Below are 23,079 nucleotides of genomic sequence, written 5' to 3' on the forward strand. Positions count from 1 at the left end.
TATTTATATATATATATATATATATATATATATATATATATATATATATATATATATATATATCTCAGTACTTTCTACTCTTTACATTTCCCCAAAAAGACTTGTTAATTTTAATATTTTTTATTTTTTTATTTTTTAATTTCCAGATGCTTTGCAGTGAATCGTGCAATAGAAATGCTTAGGCTATTACTTTTAATAATACTTTAACTTCTACTCAAGTAAAGAATCTAGGTACTTTTGCCATCTCTAAAAACCATAGAGATAAAAACTAGGACAAGTCTGTACCAGTCCAGTATGAACTGTCCAATGTTGTAGTAACTCACTTTGACCACAAGATGGCGGCATTCAGCAGCATTTAATATGAAATCTGGCTGAATGCTGCTGCTATCTTGATCATTGAAAAAGGGGGAAAAAGAAGAAGTGTCACATGACAATCGTAAACCCGGAAGACTTTGTAAACAAACGCTGTTTTGAGTTCAAAACAAGGAAACGGAGCGTGTTAAACCACTGTAGCATGACGGAGTAAGAGGAAATACAGCGACATATCATATCTCATGTGACTGTGAACATGGAGGACGAACAGCGGCAGCAGCTCGGAGGGAACCCGGACTGGATGTCCAGTCTGCCGGGGGAGCTGCTGGATGTCCCGCTGTGGGACCTGGCCATCCCCGGTAAGACTAACTGATATCATGTAATGATAAATAGGAGTAACTTACCTTTAAAAGCGTGTTCATATCATTTTTTTCTTCCATTATCAACTTCTCAGCAATAAAAATTACTGCGTGGCCATAAATATTTGGACATGTGTGTCTTGTGTCCATAGGCAGCCATGACAGCATGTCCTTCTGTCTGGATGTGTCCTCTCCTGTCCTGAAGTCAGAGCCCTGTCTCCTCAGAGTCATAGACAAGCTGCTGCCCTGCTGGGCCCGGCCCTGTGTGTCCCGCTGGGCCACCACACAGGTAAAGGGCCAGTGCCACAAACAATAGAGGCTGGGATAAGCCTCAGAAAGCAGTTTAGCAAAGTTTATATAGACCAGGGGTTCTCAACTGGTCTCACTCTGGGACCCACATCTTCCCATGGTCATTAAGTCGCGACCCACTTTTATAGAATTCAAACCAAGAATTTTTTTTAGAGCCTTTAAAAACTCATTTTGCTCTTTATTGAGCAAAGTGCATTTCAGTGCACATGAATGAAACTGAGGAGTTACCATGACAACTGCATGTACGGAAGTGAATAAAAAAATATCAAACTGCACAAAATGGAGACCAACAAAATGATATATTTGACTTCTAATGCATCTCTGCATTCAGAGCATATTCACAAAAGTGAATAAATATCAAATTGCACAAAATAAAGACCCACAAAACAAAACAAGGTATTTTCACTGCATTCAGGCCACATTAATAAGAAACTGATATCTTTGCATTCAGAGCAAATAATAAGAAACTGAGGAGGAGCATTACAACTGCATGTGCACGTGTCTCGTGTGCCTTTCAATATAAGTTATTTTTCAAAATAAAAGACATGTCCAACATCAGATGTGCATTAAATATTATTTACTTTTTTGAACAGCTGTCCGCGACCCATCCAGAACGGGTCCGCGACCCACTTTTGGGTCCCGACCCACCAGTTGAGAACCACTGATATAGACAATGCATAAGAGTCACACATGACAAATAGATAGAAATGACATTATTTGATAGGGTAACTGCAGCTGTACTATGTGTGTGTTTGCAGCAATCAGCCCTCAGTGATCAGTGTGATCTCGGGATCCGGTTCTTGGACCTGCGAGTCGCAAGGAAACCGGCTGGAGGCAGCAAATTATTCTTCGCCCACGGCATCTACACACTGATGACTGTCAAGGTGCATGAATTAGATCACCATGACTAAACTGTGATCTTATTCAAAGTGCTGTTTTTTTCCTAACAGCTGTATTTGTCTGCACACAGGAGGCCTTGGATGAACTGGCGACCTGGCTGGACGCTCATACCAAAGAGATTGTGATCATTTCCTGCTCACATTTTGAATCACTGACTGATGAAGATCACGCCTGGCTGGTGGAGTACATCATCACACTGTTCAGAGAGAAACTCTGCTCCTCACAGGTGCAGAAAAAACACACCAGTTTAATTTTATTCCTATTATTCTACCTTCTTTTTTACAGGCCAATGTTTTTTTTTAATTATCGTTTTTTTATATGTATCAGAGAGGGTGCTATAGAAATAAAATTATCACTATTAACTCAAATGTGCATGTGTGGGCAGGACACTCCCACTCTGCGTTCCTGTTGGTCCAGAGGTCAGCAGGTCATTGTTCCCTATGGAAACCAGCAGATGGTGCTGCAGCATCCTGAGCTGTGGCCCCAAGTCCCTTACAGGTAAAACACACAGTGGTGCCGTTCAACCTCGTGTCTCTAATATTAGAACTGAATACGTTTCACACCGTGTTTTAATTGCTATGTGTAAATTCAAGCAGAAGCTCAGTGTTATCACAGACTGTCAGCTTACTCCACCTGCCGACATCGGCCTATTTAGGTGTCTATAACTTCTGCGACACAGCCAGATATTCACATTTAAAGGGATAGTAGCATTTTTTAAAAGTGGGGTTGTATGATCTACAAATAGCCTCTAAGTACTTTAATTGCAGTAGAAGACTCTCTGCACTCCTCCCGTTAGCAACGCAGCTTCGCAGTTCCATTGTTCACTATAATATAATTTTTTCCAGCCCTTTAAAGTGCAGGAAAAACACAGTTTTTATTTGGACCTAACCAACTGCTGATCGGTGGGCGCTAACCCTGGGCGGAGGGATACGTGAGTTGGTTAGGTCCAAATAAAAACTGCATTTTTCCTGCACTTTGAAGGGCTGGAAAAAATTATATTATAGTGAACAATGGAACTGTGTTTTTTTTTTCAGGTAAAACCTCTTTTAGGCCGCGAAAATAGGCTGTTTCTTTGGGTCTGTTCACAACACTGTATGTTGTAAATCTCTGGGCAGGGCTATTATGGGCTGGCGTTGCTAACGGGAGGAGTGCAGAGAGTCTTCTACTGCAATTAAAGTACTTAGGGGCTATTTGGAGATCACACAACCCCACTTTAAAAAAAATGCTACTATCCCTTTAAATCAAATAATGTGCTCTGTCTACAGGTATGCTGACAGCCCAGATCCTAAGAAGGTGATCGCCTATCTGGAGGAGCAGAAACGAAGTGGAAGACCAGGTAGGCAGTAGGAGGAGAAATAAAAATAAACTACACTTTGACAATTTTTATAATAAAAGAAAAAGTCTTGAATTCAAGGTTTTTTGTTTTCCTCTACAGCTGGTTTTTACGTGAGTGGCCTGAACCTGACGGAGGACGCCCCGTACGTCCTGCTCCATCCCCTCCAGACCATGAGGAAGATGACTCTGAGGGCTCTCTCTCTGCTGCTGGGCTGGGTGAGCCAGCAGCGCCCGGGGCCCGAGGGGGGCGGGGTCAACATCGTCTGCTGCGACTTCGTGGACGTCGGTCGCTTCTGCTCCCTGGTGATTCACCTCAACTACAAAACCGCTGCCCGTCCCGTCTGCAGGACCGTTACCGTAGCAGCCAACAGCAGCAAGGACCGTTTCTGATGAATCAACAGAGTTTCCTCCTTTTCACTTGAAAATCTCACCCTGTTTACATTGATTTGACCTCACTTGACCTGCCTAACTGTGAACACAGTCATTGATGACAAACCAGGTGTCTCCTGATGTGAAAATGCTGCCTCATTATTTTTCCTTTTCACTTTACTGCATGTTGTTTATAGAAATTGGAATTATGTAAAACCAGATTATGTGAATAAACACTTTGTAAATATTATGTTTCATGATATTAATATTCATTTTTTCTATTAATAATTCAGGGAATAGTAAAGCTTTTATGTCCTCAAGGGGGAGCTTAGCTTACTGATAGAGGTTATCAACATGAAAGAACAGCTGAGAAGAGCAGTTATGTTATGGGAAAGAAACCATTGCAAAAAACATGAGATTTATGTTGCAGAATTATTTTTTACTTATTTTATTTTATTATATTGAAAGACATATATATACCTGTTGCCTTAGTTTGTTGTGGAGTAAAAAAAAATAGTATTCGATTAGAAAAACGAGTGTTAGATTTAGTTTAAAGACACTCTGTATTAAAAAAGCAAAAGAACATCATGAGGACATCCCTTCTTTCAACTGAGCTCTCTGTAATATTAACACTTAACAGGCTTGGATGTGAAAAGACAAACATTACTTGCATAAGAACATGGATTTTTTGCATCATAGTGAGGGGAATAGCACTGGGAGTTGCTGGCAGTTCTTAAAATCTCCTTGATATTGTCCTGCACTATAATGTGCCACCTCTTAAAATTTGTTTTTGTCTACAATAAACTAAGCTTAAACGGATAGTTCGACATTTTGGCAAGTTGGCTCATATTGCCACAATCCCTATAGTCATAGCAGTAGGTTCATTACCTTCAATTGTCGGTGCAAGCTATTTTTAGAGCAGTGGAGCAGAGCCGCGAGCTGCTCAGAGCTACGCTACGGTGGCTAATGGGATTTCAAACTCATCAAATACACAATCCAACAACTCCAAAACGCTCTGGTGGACAAGTTGTGACCTGCACATTCACCACGCTATGAGATAATAATGGAACCTTATGAAAAGCGGTTTTACATGAATTTACCTCGAAAACAACTCACTGCTCTGTTCCGCCGTTCTAAAAATAGCTTGCACCGACAATCAAACCCCTAAAACTATAGGGATTACTGAATTTAAATTAGGCTAGAAATGATTGAGTGCTGATATTGCTTTTCCCTGAGCATTCATTCCACATTCAAATCTTTTCCAACAGTTTTCTAACAAAGGGATACTGATGACTCCAGTGACAAGAACCCAAATCCAGGGTAGAGAGGTTCAGTGAATGCACAGTAGAATGTGTAGAGGTGCACCGGTGTGTCTGACGAGACACCATAGTAGGACAAAGTGCCAGCGGGCCAGTCCAGAAACACCCCGACTCTGTTAAAGACCGGGGAAGGTTCGGTAATAAGAGCTGTCCTGATGTTGTTGTGCCAAGCGTAGTAACATTTTTCCGTCAACTCCAAATTCCACGACTTCTCGTTCCAGCCTAGCCTGCTGCCGTCGCGCGCTCCGCTCCGTCTGAGCCCTCTGTAGGTCACTCCGATATCAACCCCTCCTTCCCAGTCCACCTCCCAGTAACAGCGCCCAGCCAGACCAGCTGTGCACAGCAGCTGGTAACACCAGTCGAATCTGTCCGGGTGCTCAGCATACGGCTGCTTCTCTATGGCCAGCATCACTTTTCTGTTATTCTCAGTGAGGAGAACATTTTTGTGAGCTGTGTTTGGGTCCAAAGTGAGTTCACAGGTATCTGATGGAGAAAAACAACAAATGTAGAAGCAGGTCTGCAGATTGTGACTTAGGGATAGTTCAACATTTTGGCAAATTCAACTATTGCCATAATCCTAATAGTCATAGCAGTGGGTTCATTACATTTAATTGTCGGTGCATGTTGTTTTTTGTCACAACTTGTCCAACAGAGCATTTTGGAGTTGTTGGATTGTGTATTTTGTGAGTTTGATGAGGGACAGGGGACCTGTACCATTCACCTCCATTGTGTTCACTGAGCAGCTCACGTCTCTGCCCCGCTGATCTCAAAACAACATGCACTGATAATTAAAGGTAATGAACCTGCTGCTATGACTATAGGGATTATGGCAATAGGTGAATTTGGCAAAATGTTCAACCAGCCCTTGTGACTTGTTGTCACACAGGTGGATCAAACACTTGATTGACACACTTACACTTTGCCAGACCCGGTTTCAACCATTGAACACCATCATTGTCCACACTGGAAGAAGAGGAAGTCATATCAACATGGAGACAATCTTCATTGAAATTTTTTTTGTTCTCTTTTTATTTTTTTGCTCCATACCTGAGAGTGTCCAGCCTCCATCGTCGATCATCGCGTGCAGCAGACAGCAGCTTAATTCCTGAGTCTCCTAAATGATTGTAGCTCAGGTCCAGCTCTTTCAGATGGGAGGGGTTGACCCTCAGAGCAGAGGCCAGAGAGGTGCAGCCTTCCACTGTGATCAAGCAACCTGACAACCTACATAAAAAAAACACATGAAACTGTGACTCACAGCGAACACATGACCTGTACTCATAGGAATAGCACAGGTGTGAATACATTGACTGTTGCCGCCTGGGAGCCAAAACGCACGTTAAAAGTGCCCTCTTGGAAGCCAAAACACGTGCTAAAGTGCCCTCATGGGAGCCAAAACGTGTGCTAAAGTGCCCTCTAAGAACCAAAACGCACGCTTAAGGAGCCAAAATGTGTGCTAAAGTGAACCTCATGGCAGCCAAAACGTGTGCTAAAGTGCCCTGTTGGGAGCCAAAACACGTGTTAAAACAGGCCAAATCGACGTATTTTAGTCTTAAGGTATTGATATTATAAAACAGGCCAAATCAACGTTAAAAAAGACCAATTTTTTTTCGCCAAAACGCACCATGTCGCTACAGTCTCACTCTTGTCATTTTCTGAAACTTGGCAGCCCTGAAAGTGCCCTCTAGGAGCCACATCTAGGAGCCAAAACATGTGGTAAAGTGCCCTCAGGGAAGCCAAAACGCATGCTAAAGTGCCCTCTTCAGTGGCGAGGACGCGCTATTATGTGCCCTTTTTTATCCTTTTTGCCCCTGCCCTTCAAAAAGTCTGTGCACGCCACTGCTCACCTGAATGTTTCCAGTTGACAGTGTGGACTCCTCAGTCCAGCAGACAGGAGCTTCACTCCTGAGTCCTGCAGGTCGTTGTTACTCAAGTCCAGGTCTCTCAGAGTGGACGATTTGGTGCTTAGAGCTGATGCAACATCCTGACAGCATTTTTCTGTCTGCCTCGTTTGACTCAACCTAAAACATGTTTACATTTTAGTTTTCTAAAGGTGCAACGAAAAAATTCACAAAAACTCAATTTTAGGATGAAAAAGTTTCAACATGTTTCACAGGTTTGTTGTAGCATTCAATTTTAACTACTTAATTTTATGTAGCCTACTGCACCTCAACTTCTCTCAGGTCTTAGGTAAAATGGTCAGGAACTTCATCTACATATTAGTCAACTGTTTTGTACAGTATCATTTGACCAACTTTAACACTTAAGCAATAAATACATCAATATGAGGCCCCTACCTAGACACAATGTTACATTTTTAATTATAAACTAAACTATAATGAGCTGTTACCTAGTAGATACCTATCCACATATAAATCTCATCTAAACCTTTTACAATAATTAAAGGAAAAGGAGATATTTTAACTTATCTGTGTTAAAATAAGATCTCACCTCAGAGTTTCCAGTGAGCATTGTGGACTCTTTAGTGCAGCAGATAGCAGTTTGACTCCTGAGTCCTGCAGGTTGTTGTTGTTGAGGTCCAGTTCTCTCAGACTCGAGGACGGTGAGCTGAGAACTGACACCAGAGCTTGACAGCTTCTCTCTGACAACTTACAGCCGCTCAGCCTGAAGGATTTCGACCCGCATATTTACAGACCACATAAAGACATTTTTTACTGAGAAAACACCAGAATAACTGTTTTGAAGAAAATGCAAATAATTTCCAGGTTGGTTTTTATGCTATTAGTTGAAATTTCAGAATGATTCCAAGAAGTGGGTAGAGTGTTAGTAAGCAGCCGGGGTCAGGGTAGGCAAATGCAAAAAAGTATTGTTAATGTAAATATAAATCTCAATGTTTAGTATGAGCTGCTAAAGCAAAAAGTAAACAAAGTGTTTCTTCTTTTTATTATTTCCATATATTCCCCACTATAGTGTGAAGAGAACACAGTGAGCAGTTCAGATCATAATAAATGACGTTATGTCAGCAATGTAATGTAATGAATAATACATTTGTGGATTCCCAGACAGGGAGAAACCAAGACATCATATACTATATTACCTCCAGAAATTGCTGTATCACACTGCACAATTCAAAAACTCTTACCTGAGACTTTCCAGAAAGCAGCGTGGATTCTGCAATCCAGTGCAGAGCGTCCTCAATCCTGAGTCCTGCAGGCTGTTGTTGCCGAGGTCCAGCTCCTTCAGGCTGGAGGACTCAGAGCTGAGAACTGATGAGATCTCCTGGCAGCTTTCCTCCGTGAGGTTGGTTTGATTCAATCTGACAAAAAGACAGAAACTTTTTGATACTATATCACATTGGATACACTGCTACCAGCCAAGAAAGAGTTTGGTGCAAAACGTATTAACTCAAGTGAGCTTAGTAGGTGGCTGGTTCCCCCTACTTCAATTCTTATATGCTGCATAATGCTCCATTAAGCAAACCAAACAGTTTTACCACTACAAGCTAATGCTACCCCCAGAGTTTTACAGCATGTGTCGAACCTGAGGATTTGCAGTCCACAGTCTGGATGTGCCAGTCCAGCAAAGAGCAGTTTGCTTCCTGAGTCCTGCAGGTCATTGTTGCTCAGGTCCAGGTCTCTCAGGCTGGACAACTTGGAGCTGAGGACTGATGACAACTCCTGACAGCATTTTTCAGTCAGCCTTGTTTGAATCAACCTAATGAAATGGCAGGAAAATATTTCAAGTGTTTACAGAGCTACTGATCTTCAATACAGATAAACCACCTCCGAGTCTCCAAATCTCTCTACGCTAGAACTACAAGATTTGCAACCTCTACAAAGCAGAAATCTGAGGATGGCAGATGATCTAAAAACAATATTGACCTATAGTGAGGATACAGTTTTCAATCAGGGTGTTACCTCAAGGTTTCCAGTCTACTGTCCTGCCCAGGGAAGAGCATCACTCCTTCATCCTGCAGGTCATTGTAGCTCAGGTCCAACTCTCTCAGACTAGAGGAGCCGAGACTTGAACCCAGAAAGTCACGACTCCTCTCTGACAGATTACAGCCAATAAGCCTGAAGAAGATTTCCAAACAGTCAAATAGTTAGAAGTGTCATGCCACTTGTCATTAATAACATGTAAGGTGTAATTTATCCTGACCTGAGTTTTTCCAATCTGCAGTGTGGTCTTTCCAGGCCAGCTGTGAGCAGCTTTACTCCAGAGTCCTGCAGGTTGTTGTAACTCAGGTCCAGGTCTGTCAGACAAGAGGACTCGCTGCTGAGTGCTGAAGCTATTCCCTCACAGCATCGCTCAGTGAGGTTGTTTTGGTTCATCCTGGAAACATGAACAGGCAAGACAAGGCCCGGCAGCTTCATTTATACAGCACATTTCATACCAACTCAATGTGCTTTACATAAAAACAAAACATTCACAGTAAGAATTGGAAACGGAAAAAACATAAAAACATACATTTAAAATAAAAAATAATATTAAAATGAAACTGGAAACATTAAACATACAATTAAAAGCAAGAAAAAAGAATAAAAGAAAGCATATGAAAAGTAGAAAAGAAAAAAAAGTGTGCAAACCATGACCCAAATAATATAGCATACTGGTCACACATATCATGAGACAAAATGGTCAAACCTCAGCTTCACAAGCCGACACTGTGGATTCTCCAGTCCCACACAGAGCGATGACATCCCAGAGTCTTTCAGACTGTTGTTAGTTAGGTCCAACTCTCTGAGACTGGAGGACTGGGAGCTGAGAACCGACGCCAGACCTTCCCCACTTCTCTCAGACAGGTTACATCCACTCAACCTGAACAAACATACTCATGATTTCATATTCATTAACAATAATCATTAAATGTTATATGTTTTTTCAGTATCCCTTTCATTTACAGGCCGTTTCTTACATGATAATGCCAGGAAATAATCAGTCAATTTCATAGTAATGTGATGTTTTTCATAAAGCAAAAGATTACACATGCTTTTCCTGCTTTGAATTTTTTGGGAAAGGCCAGAATTATTCTCCACCAAGTCCTTACAATTATCAATTACAATCAATTACCTCTGGGCTATTTCTACACAATCAATCAATATTTCTGGGCAATATTTCCTGACATTGCTATGAAATTCACTGTTATTTCTAGGCTATTTCTAGACATTATGATGCAATTACAGTACATGTTATTTCTTGACATTATCATGTAATTAGCCTGTAAATTAAAGGGCTACCAATTTAATTTTGTGCAGAATATTGCACAGAGGATGAAATCAATGCATTGAATTTCTCTGATTTCCTCATTACTTACAGAGACTTATTTGATGCTTTGACCACTGGCAGCAGCCTCAGGAGACCCTCCTCTGAAGCAGAGTATTTCCTCAGGTCAAACACGTCCAGCTGGTTCTCTGAAGACAGCAGGATGAAGACCAGGGCAGACCACTGAGCCGGGGAGAGGCTCGCTGTGAGGAGACGTCCTGAGCTCAGATAGGACTGGATCTGCTCCACCAGAGAGAAATCATTCAGCTCATTCAGACAGTGAAACAGATTGATGCTCCTCTCTGTAGACAGACCTTTCCTGAGCACACTCTGGATGTACTCCACTGTTTCCTGATTGGTTGGTGAGCTACACACTTTCTTAGTCATCAGCCCTCCCAGAAGTTGTTGGTTTGTCTCCAATGAGAGACCCAGGAGAAAGCGGAGGAACAGGTCCAGGTGGCCGTTGGGACTCTGTAAAGCTTTGTCCACAGCCCCTCTGAAGACATAAGACAGTTTAGACGTATCCTTTAAGAGGTTTGACCACCAGGGTTTTGTTTGAGACAGTGGATTGATGCCGGAGTTGGTGAAAGTCAAAAAGATATAAAGAGCAGCCAGAAACTCCTGAACGCTCAGATGGACGAAGCAGAACACTTTCTCCTGGTACAGGCCCTTCTCCTCTTTAAAGATCTGTGTGAACACTCCCGAGTACACCGAGGCTGCTGTGATATCGATGCCACACTCTGTCAGGTCTGATTCATAGAAGATCAGGTTTCCTTTCTGCAGCTGCTCAAAAGCCAGTTTTCCCAGAGACAAAACCATCTCCCTGCTCCCTGGGTTCCAGTAGGCATCTGCACCTGCTCCTAGATCATACTTACTGCACCACAGTTTTGCTTGAACCACCAGGAAGTGGATGTACATCTCAGTCAGGGTCTTGGGCAGCTCTCCTCCCTCTCTGGTCTTCAACAGCTCCTCCAGAACTGTAGCAGTGATCCAGCAGAAGACTGGGATGTGGCACATGATGTGGAGGCTTCGTGAGGTCTTGATGTGGGAGATGATCCCTCTGGCCTGCTCCTCATCTCTGAACCTCTTCCTGAAGTACTCCTCCTTCTGTGGGTCAGTGAACCCTCTGACCTCTGTCACCATGCCAACACACTGAGGAGGGATCTTATTGGCTGCTGCAGGCCGTGTGGTTATCCAGAGGCGAGCAGAGGGAAGCAGTTCCCCCCTGATGAGGTTGGTCAGCAGCACGTTGACTGAGGTGGACTGTGTCACATCAGTCAGGATCTCAGTGTTGTGGAAGTCCAGAGGAAGTCGACACTCGTCCAGACCGTCAAAGATGAAGACCACCTGGAACTGATCAAACCTGCAGATTCCTGCTTCTTTGATCTCACCAAAGAAGTAATGCAGAAGTTCCACCAAGCTCAACTTTTTCTCTTTCAGCACATTCAGCTCTCTGAAGGTGAAGGGAAATGTGAAGTGTATGTCCTGGTTGGTTTTGTCTTCGGCCCAGTCCAGAGTGAACTTCTGAGTTAGAACTGTTTTCCCAATACCAGCCACTCCCTTCGTCATCACTGTTCTGCAGGTTTGCGCTTTTCCTGGCAATCTGTGAAAGATGTCTTCACATTTGATGGTTGTTTCTGGTCTGTCTGGTTTCCTGGACGCTGTTTCGATCTGTGTGACTTCATGTTCATCACTGACCTGGCCCATCCCTCCCTCTGTGATGTAGAGCTCTGTGTAGATCTGGTTCAGAGGGGTTGGGTTTCCCGTTTCACCAGTCCCTTCAAACAAACACCGAAACTTCTCCTTTAACCTAGATTTGAGTTTAACCTGGGAGGTGGCAGGAGATTCTGCATGAACAAAAAACATCAGTAAGGTGATGGATGGTACAATAAATATAAAATGTAAAATGTAAAACTATTTGCTATAAGCCAGCAAAAAAAAATAACATAAGAAAATCAACAAAGAAAAATATTAATTGATATACATTTCCATCCATTACAGTTAAAGGGATAGTTCAACATTTTGACAAATTGGCCCATTGCCATAATCCCTATAGTCATAGCAGTAGGTCCGTTACCTTTAATTGTCAGTGCAAGCTATTTTTAGAACGGCGGAGCAGAGCCGTGAGCTGCTCAGCGCTATGCTACGGAGGTTAATGGGATTTCTTTGTTTCCCTCATCAAACTCATCAAATACACAATCCAACAACTCCACAACGCTCTGGTGGACAAGTTGTGACCTGCACATTCACCACGATATGAGATAATAACAGAACGTTAGTAGCGTAGCTCTGAGCAGCTCGCGGCTCTGCTCCACCGTTCTAAAAATAGCTTGCACCAACAATTAAAGGTAACGAACCTACTCCTAAAACTATAGGGATTATGGCAATGGGCCAGTTTTCCAAAATGTTGAACTATCCCTTCAACCTCAACCTCCAGCTTTGAATCTGTAACCACCACTTACTGCTCTGGAGGGAAGCAGCCATTCCCTCCTGCTTCATTCTCTTGAGGAAGAGTAGTGTGATTGTCAGAAACGCCTCCCTGCAGCTCTTCATATCCTCCTCTTCCTCCTCACTCGCCATCACATCGTCATCCAAACAAGTGGAGGCCCTCTGCATCCTCTTCAGCTCCTTCTTCACAAAACTAACAATGTTCTGCTCAAGCAGCTGGAAGACCAACACATGATTTCATGAATGTCTATAGAAGACACACTGAGGAACACCTGGACAAGAGTGGTGGTTTAAGATTGCATTAATTGTGCTTGTATGTGTACACACCATATATATGGAGTCCTCATCTGTTGGATGAGCTGAGGCAGGCTGACCACTGTCAACTTCTGAACTCTTCTGTTGTGGTCTGTGGAGACAATCAGCACAAATGATATTAAATTTCATACTGGCTTACTTTTGTTTTTGGTTTGGTTTTTCTAAAAATCTATTTTAGCCACAGTTTGCATACAGTTACATTCAACCAAAAACCTTTTCCTTTTGACTTACTCGTTTTCAGAGGGGTGTCTTTGGAGAGCCAAAGGTGCCTCCATTGAATGGTTGCTTTTCAAGGACACACAACTTGGCACTGGAGAATGTGGTCTCTTCTGTTGGATGCTAACAAGAGACAAATAATCAATAAAGAGTTATACTGTAGCTCCTTTGTTAATGCTAGGATAGTATGTTGACTCACTCAGAGTGTCTTTGGAGAGCCAGAGGTGCCTCCATTGAATGGTTGCTCTTCAAGGATACATAACTTGGCACTGGAGAATCAGTTGTCTTCTCCCGAATCCTAAAAAAATACAAAAAAACTGTAGTCCCACCCTGAATATTGCCTTGTTGATGCTAAGATAGTATGATAACTCACTCAGTGTCAACATGGCGTTTTTGAAGAGCTAAAGGTGCCTCCATTGAATGGTTGCTCTTCAGGGACACACAGCTTGGCACCGGGGAATCTGGTCTCTTCTGTTGAATCCTAACAAGAGACAAATAATCAATAAAGAATTATAGTTCCAGCCTAATTACTGCCTTGTTGATGCTGAGATAGTATGATAACTCACTCAGTGTCAACATGGTGTCTTTGGAGAGCCAAAGGTGGCTCCATTGAATGGTTGCTCTTCAGGGACACACAGCTGGGCACAGGGGAGGCTGCTCTCTCCAGCTGCTGCTTTGAGCTTCAAAACAACACAGGGTTTTTAATCTTAATAATTAAGCAAGAAACAATCAGACTTTGGGATATCTGAAAGGACCAAATGTTATGGAAGAATACCAACTCCTGTGATTTCAGTGTGAATGGTCATTTTCTTTTAATTTCAACAAGAGAAAAACCTGCCTGGACTTCAAGTGCCAACAAAATAAACCATATGGGGATGGCACCTTGAAATATACTTGTATGTATCAGGTGTGTGTAGCTGCTGCTCACCTCTGAGCTTCAGTCCATGGTTGTTCTCCATGTTTAGACATTGTTGTGGGCACAATTCCCTCATCTAGACCTTCAGGCAGCTCCATGGTTGGCTTTCACCTTTACACAAACAGAGTAAAAAACACTTTGTCATTCAAATGGAAAACTAAACTCACAACTAACATCAGCATAGTGGCAGGAACATGCTTGCTGTGGTTATGTTTTGGCTACAAATGCAGCAAATCTCGGATAAGTTATGTAAAATACAAATATTCTAGAAAAGATCATTTGATGGATGTGTCCGAGCCTGGAAACTCCTGCTAATTAAATCAAAACAGTAAAGTTTAATCAGTCTGCTCTGCTTTTTAGCCGACTCTTTATAAAAAATAAAAAAAAACCTGGGAATTTGAGACAGCTCAACTCCACTAGGTGACAAATGACGTAAATGGCAGGATGGTTTAGTTTCATAATGACAACTGTAGTGGGGAAGTCCACCGGATGTGCGAACACCCTACTGTTTTATATCCTCTTATTATTATTATTAGGAATAATAAGTCACTTTTTGTGACGACATGAACAACGCTGTGGCTGTGCTGTCATTTTTGATGATTCACCATGAAGAGTAAAACTGTTACAGCAGCACTGACAGCCCAACAATGAGCCTGTGTGTGTGACTAAACTGACCTGATGAGATTTGGGTTTTGAGGAAAGGAGCTCCATGGCCCTCCCTAGGAAATTAAAAGTCCAACTTTAACCCTTTGAACCTCATGGGATCATATCCTCCCTGACATGACTGTACAGAGGAATTCTGATGATTATTTATATATGTAGCTACTGTAAAAAATTAAGCCTGAGTGTGTCCATGTACATCACTGTCTTAAATTTCTATTTTATTTTTAATTGGGAGAGATTTGGAGTAACGATTTTGATTTCTGCCTTTGCTTTTTGATTCACTGTCAAACGTCACCCACAGTAACATGTTTGGGGGTTAAATCTTCACATAGTCCATGCAGGAAGTGGTTTTATTTTCATCATACATGTTCATAAATTAATTTTACAGGGACTCTCATCCATGAAACGATCTTTGCTTTTAAATGCAGGACTTTTGCATGTTTTGCATGCCTGTTATGCTGTGGAATTGCTTGAGTATATTTTTGAATAGAAAATATAGGGTGTCCTTGAACAGTTCAACCTATGATGTATATTTCTGACTGTTTTGTTACACCTGTATTAATAATAGCCTAAGTTAAAGTTCGCAAGGCACAGTCAAAATAAATAAAAGTCTTGGTACAGTACATACCTTTTCCATGATGAAATAAACTGCGTCAAAAACAACTAAAAGCAATCCCCAACTTCCAACAGAAATTCAGCCTCAATCTCAAACAATTGAAGAGGACCAATCAATAAATCGACAGACATCAGCTGTTGAACTTTGTCGACTGACTCTTCCTCTGTCGACTGATCCTTCCTCAACTAGTCCTAAAGTAAGATCATTTCCCCGAGCTTTGACTTGCAGGCACTGAATGGGACGAGTCCTCCCCTGATCCGACTGATTTCTCTTCAGATTAATCACAGCTGTCCATAGCAGAAGGTCGAACTTCTTTTGGATGATTTAAGAACGCTTTTTTTTTTTTTTAATCATTACTATTATTCTTGTCTTTAAAACAAAACTTAGGGTCTGCTGCCTGAATACAAATCAAAGGGCAAACAATACACAAGTCGGGGAGGGTGTTGCGGTTGCAGTGACAGTCATCTTTCTGCACCAGCTGATTAAGGCCCTAAGTGACTAACACAAATGATATTGTTCTCTTTATCAATATCGGTATTAAATTACACACAGAGAAAAATGTCTCCACTTAAAATAGGGACAAACAGAGGGGATGGAGGCATTTTTGGATATCTTTTTTTGATAGGCTATTTGTTTCTTCTGTATTTTTAACATACACAATTAAAGTATGAGGAAATTATATCAAATAACAACTGATAAGTGTTCACTATGTGAGTCATTACCTCATGGCAGTAGAGATAACCGATCAATGAGTTTCATGTGTGTGTGCCCGCATTAAAAGCAAAGATAACACCTGTCTGCCATACTCCTCCTCTGTAGCCACCATGAGGCCAGAGACTGTTATGTTTAGCAAGTCTGAATGGAGCACCCTCACCAGTTTGTTATACTGTAAACATCACCTGAGGCCATGACTCATGGTACAACATTTCAGAAACGTCACACACATAACAAAAGGAGGCAAACTGCAGGGGTTAATAGGTCCGTGAAGGTTCTCAGTCATCCAGGTCATCTTATTCTTGTGGAGTTGTAGTAAAAAGCAACTGGACTGAAGAAAAGAAGTCCAGTTGCTTTTTACTACAACTCCACAAGAATGCAGGGGGTAATACACATTTTACTGCATAGTTATGGCTTAGTCGGCCTACATGAAAACAACCTGAGGTGATCTACTGTGCCCCTACTGTAACCAGGGCCGTTGTATAGGGGAGAAAGGTGATGATAATTCTAGGGGCCCAGCGCCCAGTGGGGCCCATAAAAAACCCCAGTAGTCTAATCTTTGTATGACTGATTTATTCTGCGTAAGACCCTGACTAATACTCATAGTACACTGTAAAAACTCAACATCTTTCCAAGAATATTTGTCTTATTTCTTGTCCAAATGTCTCATTTCTAGTCAAAACTAATCTCTTTCCACTTAAAATAAGACTCATTACCTAAAAATTAACTTGTTTTTAGATCATTTTCACTTAAATTCACAATAAATAGAAAAATCTGCCAGTGAAAGTAAGTTTTTTGTGCTTGTAATAAGGAAGAAAAACTTGCTCCACTATCAGATTTTTTCTACTTATTCCAAGTGAAAATATGCTTGAAAGGAGTAAAAAGTGTCTAAAAACAAGCTGCTTTTAATATGATGAGTCTTATTTTAAGTATAATGAGATTTGTTTTGACTAGAAATGACATTTTGACTAGAAATAAGACAAATATTCTTGCTAAGATACTTGAGTTTTTGCAGTGTAATGCTGCATTAGCATCAAAAAAAAAAAGAAAAGTTAGGGGGAGGGGCCCACTTTAGTATTCTTTAAGGGGGCCCAGAATTCCTAGCAACGGCCCTGCCTGTAACTAAACTGGACGGCAATCATCATGTAATAACAAACATAGTTTAAAAGTGGCTATTCTGCTACATAAAGTTTTACTTGTGACACTTGAAAACACATTTTGTTGGTTATATATAGGCTATGTTGACCTTTTTCAATGCAGAACTTTTGCATGTAATGTATTTTTGTACTGAATTACTTGGTTAATAATCTGAATACTTCACTCTCCTTTAGACTACAGCAGAAACACCTGTAACAATAAAGCACGGTAAACAGAAACAAAAGTGTTTACATACCTTTTCTTTGATGAAATGAACTGCATCAAGTTTCCTTACTTTAGTGAGACATTCAACAACAGAACCAACAGGCTAATACTTGTTTCAGGTGTGACTAGAGAGACACCCAACTGTTTCAACTTTTAGTTTCTCTATTCCCCCTCTTAGAGTCATCCAGTAGGAACCGCCCAGCTACAGGCAGAGTCAGTACATGTCCACCCCCCTTTATTTCTCAACCTTAGAGGATCAATTCAATCGAGTCACATGATATGAACATGATATCCAGTTTTTGAGCATTCCTTATGAATCATGAGAGGAAGCTCCATGAAAAAACAGAAGAATAAACACTCCTTTCCTCAGATCTAATGACTCCTGTATGTCCTTGTTGTTGCACCTTGATTTTCACTTGGTGGTGTATAAAACTTTATTAGTTTGTCTCAAATTTATATGTGAACTATCAGCTACACTGAAGACAATTTACTTCAGTTACATACAGTTTTTAGTATGCAGCAAAACTCAAAAACACATTACTCATCCGGTCATAGGCTATAACGTAATCCTCTTGTCTTCTTTACATACACAATAAAGATAAAGAGGCCACGTCAGTGTGTCAGAGTGTACACAGTCGCAGTGTGTTTAATACTGAGTAATTATTACCTCACTTGGGTCAGGTGAGTCACACCTTCACAGTCATTAATTCCTTTGTGGCAGGAGAAGTGAGATGAAAGATCATTGAGCTTCATGTGTGTGTACAAGGGACAAGAAAAGTTGAACCTTCATCCATCATGACAAGTTTGCCAAGCTCCTCTACTGCCACCCTCAGGCCAAGAGAAGAAACCTGTTGAGGTACAGCAGTCTTGCACATTTTTGGATGAATCCTTTCTAGATATCTGTGTTTACTATGTGCATAAACTTGTCCCTCATTTTTACAGGATCACAACAACAGGTATTGAACATATCTTTGCGTTTATTTTGCACATTTTCTAGATGGGTATGTTATCATAAATAATAAACATCCCTTTGTTATACGATCACAAATACGATCTGAAAATATCTTTCCATGTAAGACTGAATAGGAGGTTACAGAGAAAATAAGTTAAAGACTCTTCTTCAATTGTAAAATATATAGAAATCAGTTTAGATAAACATAACTAAAAATGAAACAGTACTTTGTACTTGTTATTTCTGGGCTACATCTTTGAATGGGAATTGGAAAACAGTTTTAAGTTTATTATTGTACATCAAACAGAATACGTTTCTATCCAGATAGTGAGAAGTCTGGGAGATCAATGTATTAGAAGATACAAATCTAGAAAATATGTTCATCAATCATCAATTACAACACACTCAGTATGTATATATGATGTTAAGAATGGGCTGTAGCCATGTTTTAAGTAGGCTTTGAGATGGAAAAAATGCTGTTTTTCAGTTTGAAGACACAAAACAAGAAGTAAATATAGCTCCTTCATTGTTCTTTAATATTAAAACAGCCAAAAAATACAACAAGCTTTGTTTTATTAACCCCACATTCACAATATCCACCCCACCCCGGAGGAAAACCAAGTTAAATTCACAGTACAAACCCCAACAGAGACACCGACCATGACTCCACACACTGATACTTTAAACTGGACTCTGATGGTACAAAGCAACAGAAGCTGATCTCAGAACAGATAGACGTAGGGATGGGATGGCGTTGCATCAGCTGCTGCTGCTGCTGCTGCTGCTGCCAGATGCAAAGAGCTCCGTGTTTCATCTTTAAATGAATTATGAGAGTGTAGCCGTATCCAAGGATACCAAAGACGTTGGCATGGCGACGGATTGCTAGCCTAGTGTTAGGGGGGGATTATCACCAGAGTTCATACACTGCAAAAATTCAAAATCTTACCAAGAATATTTGTCTTAATTCTAGTCAAAATAAATCTCATTCTACTTAAAATAAGACTCATCATATTAAAAGTAGCTTGTTTTTAGACACTTTTTACTTCTTTCAAGCAAATTTTCACTTGGAATAAGTAGAAAAAATCTGATAGTGGAGCAAGTTTTTCTTCCTTATTACAAGCACAAAAAACTTGCTTTCACTGGCAGATTTTTCTACTTATTTCAAGTGAAAATTTGTTTGAAACAAGTGAAAACAAGTTAATTTTTATGTGATGAGTCTTATTTTAAGTGGAAAGAGATTAGTTTTGACTAGAAATGAGACATTTTGACAAGAAATAAGACAAATATTCTTGGAAAGATGTAGAGTTTTTGCAGTGTACCAACTCTCGTGGCCGTGGTTTCCTTCTGTTTTTCTTTTTGCTAATATCGGCTGTGGAAATGAAAGAAGTCCAGACAGTGGACACGAGTCGTCCCCTCAGCACCGAGGACATTCATCACTGTGATTAACGGCACTCGTGTGCGGCCGACCGTGTTGGTCTGAATCACCCTCGCACCCATAATCACAGTGAAGAGCGCTCCGAGGCCCGGCGTCGTCACAACACTGCTGATGCCTTTTCAGTGTTTCCAAAATGCATTGTAAAGCAAAAATACATTTTTAAGTGAAGGGAGCAATTGCACTTGAAATAATTTACCCAGACCGTGGAGGGACATTTCAATTAATGATGTTTTTTTACATGAGAGATGAGAAATGATGCACCACAAGTGGCAGGTTTGTCCTCACATAAGGGCGTTTGCTTTGTTTAAAAAAAAAAAAGGAGGAAGGAGGAAGTTTTACCCCAAACATATAGAAAAGAACGATCTAAAATCAGTTCATCAATAATCTCATTTAAATCTGCAACTGTGAAACAACAAAGTTAAGTGGAATGGGACAAAGTTTAAAGCAAAAACAACATTTAAATTAAATCAATATATTATCAAATGGTGAATGTGCTTGTCATAATAATGGCCCTATATATTCTGCACCTCCACTTTCTCTATTAATTATTGATTTAAATATAGATTCAATGGGATTAAGTGCTGCAGGCTGCGTTGAGCTGCTGTACAACCTCTGGGAGTAAGGTAAGCAGCCTGACAGGCAAAACCCAGGGGGAAAACAAAAGAAAAGTCTGACAACTCACTTAAATATAACTCAGATTTCACCAGCATCCAAGTAACATCGGAGCAAAAGAAAGACATGATAAATAGAAATCAATCAGAGAAATAAATAAATACAAAAATAATATATAAATAAATAAATCCCACTTGAAACATTAACAACTCTCTGTACAAAAATCGCACAACATCTCAAAAGAGGCTGTTTCATGACGAACCAACAGAGTCTGAACTTCAGTTTGCTCCACGTTTCACTACGACGTCCTGTACAGGTGAATCACTCACAGATGAAGCAGTGAAGTGACAGGGAAGAGGACATGAAGGTCGAGAACGAGAAACCACAACTACAAGAAAAAAAGAAGTCCTTGATGTCAAACGGTTCAGGCGATCTGCATGGAAACTAAACTTCTCAGTAGTTTAGGGAATGAGCTTGTGTAATAACAGACAAACACTTTGTCCTGACAGTCTGTATGTGGTTTAGGTAAATACCTGGGGCCTGTGCTACGAAGCAGGTTCAACATAACCCAGGGTTTCCCAGTCTGGGTATGAGCCGGTCCAGTCTGCAGCATCTGACCGATCCTTACTAATGAGGAGAAGCCACTAATTCTGCAGCGATATGAAATCTGTCAAATCATGGAACAATCTTCCAACTAATCTGAAACTTTGTACAGACTTCAATGTTTTCTCTCTGTTTTCTTTTTAACCTTGGCAAAGTGTGAAGTATTTTAATAACTGTATGTTTTGTTAACTGATATGAAATAGGCCTATGTCCTGAGTGTTTGTGATGTGTGAGAGGGTGTATATGCACATGTGTATGGATGTTTAGAACGCTATGTAAATTGATAATTCCTACCTTTCTATTGTTCTTACTTACTTGCCCAGGGACTACGGATGGAAAGTAGCTAGTAAACTAAATCCAGTACAAGGCATCTCTTCTCATCTCGAGACTAATGTTATTTTGTACATTGTCCCTGATACAAATAAACTTATTAAACTAAACTAAACTAAACTGAAAGATCAGATCCAGACAGACAGTAACACAGTCACTGCAGAGATTTAGACTAGTGACTGTGTAAATGCCTCAGTTCGTAGGCTTAGAGAATCACTGCTCCATCACTATGGGTCTGACTGACTGACTGTAATCATATTTGTGTAGCCTGCTCCTCTAGATCGGCCTGTTGCCGACTTAATTTTGCGGCGTGTGTGCGATGCAGACACTTAGAGGGATCTGAGTTTAGTTTTTTTTTGTTTGTTTTTATGACAATTTGTGCATCCAACAGATCTGATTGGTCAGGAGGTGGAGAGCTTTTACACCCGGCGATGTCAATCTGGAACAGAACCTGCTCCGGATCAGGTTGGCTGTTCAGCATCAGTTACCATGGAGATGTATCTGTTTAGCTTAGCGGGCGGAGTGGGCGCCCTGGTTCGATTCCACCGGTGGCCCTTTGCCTCCCCATTTCCTGTCTCTCTACAGCTGTGATTTCAATTAATGCCATGATATACATACATATATACATACATATAGATTAGAGGTGGGAGAAAAAATCGATTCACATAAATATCGCAATATCTTTTTTGACGATTTTTAAATTGATTTTTTTTTAAAAATCGATTAAAAAAAAAAAATAATAACAATTCAAAAAAAAAAAATTCTTTTTTAAAAAAAATATTGTGCAATGTGCATTTGCTAACCCAGGTTTTGAAAAGGGTTTAAGTTCACTTTATAATGGAGTATGTTAATTTATAGGCTCCTACAGTGTTTGTGTGCAGATAAATGTTAAAAATACAGACTAAAAATCGAGAGAATCGGCAATATCGTAGAATCGCAATTTAAATCCAATCGCCATCCAAAAAATCGTAGAAGAATCGAATGAGGAGAAAAGCATATCATCCCAGCCCTAATATATATATATATATATATATATATATATATATATATATATATATATATATATATATATATATATGTATATATATATATATATATATATATATATATATATATATATATATATATATATATATATATATATATATATATATATATATATATATATATATATATATATATATACATATATATATATAGAAAAGAAAAAAGAAGTAAACCGCTGTTGTAGTACGGAGCAAAAAGCAGAATCGTGCTTCATAGTACAGGCCCCTGGTCGGTTACCATGACACCAGGTGTTCAGGGTCTTTAAAGGTAGAGTCTGGAGTTTCGTTCGTTGCGGCGCTCAGAGATGACATCATCCGGGTCAGAGGTCAGTAGGTCGACCTACAGACCCCGGATGTTGATAACAGCTAACCCCGGACTCAGAGGGGAATAGCACTAGCCTATCAGAACTAAATATTGGTGAAATGAAGGAGTTTCTCTGCAGATAATGTGTTATTTAGAGGCTGTAGACTCACATTATACGGATATACGCGCCTCTCGGCTGGAGCTCATTTCGACTTGTAATGACACCAAAGTTATCTGGGTGAGTAAATGATCGTATTTTATGCTAGAAATAAGATCCAGATTGTAGAAAACAGAAATTCCCCTTTAACACTAATGTTGCTGCGTTCAAACTTTTTGGAAAATGTGTCCTCATTTCACGAATTTCGTTGTGGACGCTGCTAAAAGTGTCAGTGCATGTTTAGAAACCGCCAAACTCTGCGTTTGC

At 40.4% G+C, this 23,079-nt stretch overlaps 2 protein-coding genes across 2 annotated transcripts; one reads left to right on the top strand and one right to left on the bottom strand.

Annotated features, from left to right (window-relative positions):
* The first annotated feature begins 428 nt into the window (after positions 1-428).
* Positions 429-3,832, top strand: LOC146960821 (PI-PLC X domain-containing protein 1-like). The gene is made up of 7 exons (XM_085772030.1): positions 429-671; positions 824-960; positions 1,739-1,864; positions 1,951-2,106; positions 2,266-2,378; positions 3,146-3,216; positions 3,316-3,832. The coding sequence occupies exons 1-7, from the start codon at positions 569-571 to the stop codon at positions 3,603-3,605; spliced, it is 996 nt and encodes a 331-aa protein (XP_085628156.1). The 5' UTR covers positions 429-568; the 3' UTR covers positions 3,606-3,832.
* A 982-nt stretch (positions 3,833-4,814) lies between these two features.
* Positions 4,815-14,133, bottom strand: LOC146960822 (NACHT, LRR and PYD domains-containing protein 3-like). Its single transcript, XM_085772031.1, has 16 exons — positions 14,031-14,133; positions 13,669-13,782; positions 13,118-13,225; positions 12,899-12,977; positions 12,586-12,787; positions 10,176-11,970; positions 9,506-9,679; positions 9,020-9,193; positions 8,779-8,934; positions 8,402-8,575; positions 8,004-8,177; positions 7,352-7,525; positions 6,748-6,921; positions 5,951-6,124; positions 5,820-5,866; positions 4,815-5,386 (listed from the first exon to the last, which is right to left on the bottom strand). Exons 1-16 carry the CDS (start codon positions 14,114-14,116, stop codon positions 4,857-4,859), a joined length of 4,335 nt encoding a protein of 1,444 aa, XP_085628157.1. The 5' UTR covers positions 14,117-14,133; the 3' UTR covers positions 4,815-4,856.
* Between the last annotated feature and the right edge of the window lie 8,946 nt (positions 14,134-23,079).

Source organism: Trachurus japonicus, unplaced genomic scaffold, assembly GCF_045865225.1.
Source record: "Trachurus japonicus isolate A0001 unplaced genomic scaffold, Traja_1.0 AP029963.1".
Taxonomy (NCBI): Eukaryota; Metazoa; Chordata; class Actinopteri; order Carangiformes; family Carangidae; genus Trachurus; species Trachurus japonicus.

Coding starts and splice junctions, on each gene's coding strand:
- LOC146960821 (XM_085772030.1), top strand. CDS start 569: ATGGAGGACGAACAGCGGCAGCAGCTCGGAGGGAACCCGGACTGGATG. Junction 2,107..2,265: donor AGAAACTCTGCTCCTCACAG/GTGCAGAAAAAA, acceptor ATGTGTGGGCAG/GACACTCCCACTCTGCGTTC. Junction 3,217..3,315: donor GAAACGAAGTGGAAGACCAG/GTAGGCAGTAGG, acceptor TTTCCTCTACAG/CTGGTTTTTACGTGAGTGGC.
- LOC146960822 (XM_085772031.1), bottom strand. CDS start 14,116: ATGGAGCTGCCTGAAGGTCTAGATGAGGGAATTGTGCCCACAACAATG. Junction 8,178..8,401: donor TGTGGACTGCAAATCCTCAG/GTTCGACACATG, acceptor TCTTTTTGTCAG/ATTGAATCAAACCAACCTCA. Junction 6,125..6,747: donor TGTCAACTGGAAACATTCAG/GTGAGCAGTGGC, acceptor TTTTTTATGTAG/GTTGTCAGGTTGCTTGATCA.